The sequence below is a fragment of the Anguilla rostrata genome, chromosome 3 (assembly GCF_018555375.3).
Source record: "Anguilla rostrata isolate EN2019 chromosome 3, ASM1855537v3, whole genome shotgun sequence".
Lineage (NCBI taxonomy): Eukaryota > Metazoa > Chordata > Actinopteri > Anguilliformes > Anguillidae > Anguilla > Anguilla rostrata.
In genome coordinates this window covers 35858191-35863665 of record NC_057935.1, presented here as the reverse complement: position 1 = coordinate 35863665, position 5475 = coordinate 35858191, and the positions used below count along the sequence as shown (strand labels likewise).

The following is a 5475-nucleotide window of genomic DNA, read 5'->3' as shown; positions in this document are numbered from 1 at the left end:
ATACATTTAAAGGCACATGAAGCCTTCATTTATTTTAATTATGTAGTTTGTATATGGCCAAATATGATTGACATTAAAACATGTTTTACAAGTGACCTGGGCTGGGTTTTCTGATTGCGTTGGATCGTAGGATTAACAAGTGTGTTTAGGTTCTAAAGAGGTTCTAAAGCAATGATTATTCTTTTGTTAAGTGGGTTTCTCCAACACAATCGTTAGAAAAAACTCTTAAGAGGAACATAACAAAGAGCTTCTTTGTAAAGCGTGTGTGGTAAGGTGGGCGTGGTTTTTGCGTTGGCTGCAGAGAGAGAGTGGGCGGGGCGGCTCTCGGAACTCTGCGCCACGGCTGTTGGGGTTTATTAATCAGCACGGATAGTTAATTGTTTGATTGATTGACAATGTGCTGATTACCTCGACAGTGAGCCTGGACGTTTAAAAGCGGCTCGACAGAGAGAGAAGCGGGAGAACTGGAGGAGGAAGAAGAGCTGACGGGCAGTCAGCCGTGAATTGTAACATACCTTGTGTATTGTGTATTGTGTTTTGCGTATTGCGAACAGAAAGCCGCGTGGCGGCCGGAAAATAAAAAGACGCAGTCGCGTCCTGAAAAAGAACTTGTCTCTCTCTCATCTCTCAAACGAGCGGTAGCACTCAGTCTGCTACAGTGGTGGCCCGTGCGGGGGGGGGGACGGCAGGAAGAGAGAGAGAGAGAAGGTCAGAGATGGACCCAAACCGGAGCGAGACGGCGCAGCCTCTCGTAGCGCTGGCGAGGATGCTGGAGGGGATGGCCCAGATGCAGGAGCGGCAGGCGGCCGTACACGCAGAGCAGATGGAGGCTCTGCGTGCACAAGCCTCCCTCCAGACCCAGGCGCTGCGACAGCTGGCTGCCGCCGGGGAAACCAGCTCCCGGGACCCGCCGTCCCGATCCCCTCTCCGGATCCACATACCAAAAATGACCGCCGAAGATGACATCCAGGCCTTCGTGGAAAGTTTTGAGGTGGCAGCGGAGGCGTGTCAGTGGCCCCACGAGGAGTGGGTTGTACACCTCCTGCCCCTTTTAACCGGGGAAGCCCAGCAGGCGGCGCATGGACTGCCGCCCGGAGCCCGGGCGGATTACAAGATTGTGAAGAGGGCGATCCTGGACCGACTGGGCTGCAGCACGGAGGATTACCGGCGCCGGTTCCGGACGGCGAAACTGGTGGCGGAGGACCGTCCCTTCGCATACGCCCAAAGGCTAACCCACATGGCCCGGCGTTGGCTGCAACCAGAGACCCGGTCCGCCGGGGGCGTGGTGGAGCAGGTTATACTGGAACAGTTCCTGGAAGGGTTGCCGGAGGGAACGGCCAATTGGGTGCGCTGCCATCGCCCGACCAACCTAGAGGGGGCGGTTACCCTGGCGGAAGACCACCTAGTGCTATACCCCAGCGCCCAGCAGCAAGCACGGCCGGAACCGGCGCCTAGGAGGAGACCCCCTCCTCGTGCTGGCCCCTTCCCTGTCCCCCGGGCTCTGCCCCCTCCCTTGCCTCAAACTAATCCCCCCTTTTTTCCGATTCCCTCTCCAGGTCCAGGCTCAGTGGCGGGGGGCTCCGGCTCGCAGAGGGCGCCTCAGACGCTCGGACCGGGGTGTTGGCGGTGCGGACAGCTGGGTCACCTGCGCCGCGATTGTCCACTTATGGAAGTGGGGCAGGTGGTCCGGGTGGTCGGGCCGCCCACTTCCGCTCCCGATCAGGAGGGAGCGTACTGCATCCCGGTAAGGGTGCAAGGGAGTGAACACCGGGCGCTGTTGGATTCAGGGGCTATGCAGTCCCTGATCCAGCAAAACCTGGTTCGAACCGAGGCATTGGTAAAGGCACCCTGGGTTTCCATTCGGTGTGTGCATGGAGATGTGCACAAGTATCCGGTAGTACCCGTGGAAATTTGTTACCAGGGAAAAACGCATATGGTGAAGGCTGCGGTTAGCTCCCGGCTTGCGCATCCCCTAATCTTGGGTACTGATTGGGCGGGGTTTAGGGAGATCTCTAGAAACATACTGGGGTTGCGATCACGACCGATAGGGAAGTGTGACGTGTGTGCTGTTGACGGTGGTGACGCAGGGCCGTCCGACACGGCCGGGGCGGGGAGGGACCCAGGCGAGCCTCCGGTTGAGACTCCCCGGGGTCCTGTATTCCAACCCGCGGAGGATTTCCCACTCGAGCAGTCTCGGGACGACACCTTACGCTTTGCCTATGACCAAGTGATGCGGATTGATGGTCAGCAGGTGCGCCCCGATGCAGTACTCTCTCACCCTTATTTTTCTATTATTAGGGACAGGTTGTATCGAGTGTGTCGTGACGCTCAGACCGGTGAAGAAACGACCCAGTTGTTGGTACCCAGAAACCGCCGGGAAATGGTTTTCCAGGCGGCTCATTACAACCCCATGGCGGGGCACTTAGGGTATGATAAGTCACTACACCGAATAATGGCTCGGTTTTACTGGCCGGGCATTTGGGCGGACGTACGTCGGTGGTGTGCGTCCTGTCCCGAATGTCAATTAGTGAACCCCCCGGCCACCCCAAAAGCGCCGTTGCGCCCACTACCCTTAATAGAGGTTCCCTTTGATCGAATTGCTATGGACCTCATCGGGCCATTTGAACGGAGCACCCAGGGATACCGTTTCGTGTTGGTCTTGGTGGATTATGCGACCCGGTATCCCGAAGCAGTGCCGTTGCGCAATATTTCAGCTAAGAGTGTTGCGCAAGCTCTGTTTCAAATTATCTCCCGGGTCGGAATCCCGAAAGAGATTCTGACTGATCAGGGCACTTCGTTTATGTCACGTACACTAAATGAGCTATACGGATTACTGGGCGTCCGCTCTATTAGAACCAGTGTATACCATCCCCAAACAGATGGGCTTGTGGAGCGGTTTAATAGAACTCTGAAGTCCATGATTCGAAAGTTCATTCACGACGATAGCCGAAATTGGGATAAGTGGTTAGTCCCTCTGTTATTTGCAGTGCGGAGGTTCCCCAGGCCTCCACGGGATTTTCTCCCTTTGAACTGTTATTCGGTAGAAAACCTCGGGGAATATTGGACCTAGTTAAAGAAAGCTGGGAGGACGGTCCAAGCCCCAGCAAAAATGAGTTGCAATACGTTATGGACCTGCGAGCAAAACTCCATACACTGGGTCGGTTGTCACGGGAGAATTTGCTCGAGGCTCAGGAACGTCAGCAGAGGCACTACAATAGAGGGACGAAACTACGTCAATTCTCGCCGGGAGATAAAGTCCTGGTATTACTTCCAACCTCCAGTACAAAATTACTCGCCAAGTGGCAAGGGCCCTTCGTGGTCACACGACGAGTTGGGGAGGTTGACTATGAGGTGGAGCGTGCTGATAGAGAGGGAGCGAAACAGATTTATCACCTCAATTTATTAAAAGCCTGGAAAGAGGTGGTGGCTGTTTCTCTGGTAACGGTGGATCAGGAGAGGGACGAGCTGGGGCCGGAGGTAGTAAATTCAATCAATCAGACCCCACCCCTTTCAGATAGCCACCTCTCGCCAAGTCAGAGAGCAGACCTTGCCATGTTGCAAAAACGGTTTGCGGATGTGTTTTCTCCCCTACCAGGACGCACGAACCTCATACACCACCATATCGACACCCCCCCGGGAGTAACGGTACGTTCCCGCCCCTATAGACTGCCGGAGCACAAAAGAAATTGGTGCAGGCAGAAATAAAGGCCATGCTGGAGTTGGGTGTAATAGAGGAGTCCCACAGTGCCTGGAATAGCCCCATCGTGCTGGTAAGTAAGCCGGATGGCTCTATTCGGTTCTGTGTGGATTATAGGAAAGTGAATGCTGTGTCACATTTTGATGCCTATCCTATGCCTAGGGTCGACGAACTCCTGGATCGGCTGGGCACGGCTCGTTTTTTCTCGACACTGGATCTGACTAAGGGCTATTGGCAGATTCCCTTGTCTGCAAAGTCCAAAGAGAAATCGGCTTTCTCCGCTCCGGACGGTTTGTACCAATTCCGAACACTTCCGTTTGGGTTATTCGGGGCCCCAGCCACCTTCCAGCGCCTGATGGATCGGCTGCTGCGTCCGCATGCTGCGTATGCTGCTGCCTATCTGGATGATGTTATCATCCACAGTAGCAGCTGGGCACAGCATATGCGGCATGTGGGGGCGGTGCTCGAGTCCTTGAGGCAGGCGGGGCTCACGGCTAACCCAAAGAAGTGTGCGATTGGCCGAGCGGAGGTACGGTATTTGGGGTACCACTTGGGAAGTGGACAGGTGCGACCTCTGGTGGATAAAACCGCGGCGATTGCGACCTGTCCACGACCCAAGACGAAAAAAGAGGTAAGGAGGTTCTTGGGGTTGGCCGGCTACTATAGACGGTTTATTCCGGCGTTTTCACAGCTGACCAGCCCCTTGACTGATTTAACTCGCAAAGGTGCCTCAGATCCGGTCCAGTGGACGGAGCCGTGCCAGCGAGCGTTTGAGAGGGTAAAGGAAGCCCTCTGCGGGGAGCCGCTCTTGTTCACCCCTAATTTCTCTCTTCCCTTTATCCTGCAGACCGACGCATCGGACAGAGGGCTGGGGGCTGTTTTGACCCAGCAGGTGGAGGGAGTCGACCGCCCGGTGCTGTACCTCAGCCGCAAACTATCCCAGCGGGAGGCGAGGTACAGCACGGTAGAAAAGGAGTGCCTCGCCATCCGGTGGGCGGTCGGGTCCCTGCGCTACTACCTGCTGGGTCGCCCATTCACCCTCTGTTCGGACCACGCTCCCCTCCAATGGCTCCACCGCATGAAGGATACCAACCCGCGAATCACCCGGTGGTATCTGGCTCTACAACCCTTTAATTTTAAGGTGGTTCATAGGCCGGGGGCGCAGATGGTGGTGGCGGACTTCCTCTCTCGCCCCGAAGGGGGTGGGGGGGGGGTCGGTCATCGGCCGGATGGCTCCCCGGCCTAAGTCGGGCGGTGGGGGTATGTGGTAAGGTGGGCGTGGTTTTTGCGTTGGCTGCAGAGAGAGAGTGGGCGGGGCGGCTCTCGGAACTCTGCGCCACGGCTGTTGGGGTTTATTAATCAGCACGGATAGTTAATTGTTTGATTGATTGACAATGTGCTGATTACCTCGACAGTGAGCCTGGACGTTTAAAAGCGGCTCGACAGAGAGAGAAGCGGGAGAACTGGAGGAGGAAGAAGAGCTGACGGGCAGTCAGCCGTGAATTGTAACATACCTTGTGTATTGTGTATTGTGTTTTGCGTATTGCGAACAGAAAGCCGCGTGGCGGCCGGAAAATAAAAAGACGCAGTCGCGTCCTGAAAAAGAACTTGTCTCTCTCTCATCTCTCAAACGAGCGGTAGCACTCAGTCTGCTACAGCGTGTTATTTGTAAAGCATGAATAGTTGATAAATCAATGTCATTTTCGTCATTTTTAGCCAATCAACACTGTGCTCAAAATAAAGTGCTCAAAATGTGAAAATATATTGTGTTGTCATTA

At 55.1% G+C, this 5475-nt stretch overlaps 1 protein-coding gene across 1 annotated transcript; it reads left to right on the top strand.

The window, feature by feature from the left end:
* Nucleotides 1-720: 720 nt before the first annotated feature.
* Nucleotides 721-5164, top strand: LOC135250726 (uncharacterized). The gene is made up of 2 exons (XM_064327331.1): nucleotides 721-1744; nucleotides 4545-5164. The coding sequence occupies exons 1-2, from the start codon at nucleotides 767-769 to the stop codon at nucleotides 4941-4943; spliced, it is 1377 nt and encodes a 458-aa protein (XP_064183401.1). The 5' UTR covers nucleotides 721-766; the 3' UTR covers nucleotides 4944-5164.
* Nucleotides 5165-5475: the final 311 nt, after the last annotated feature.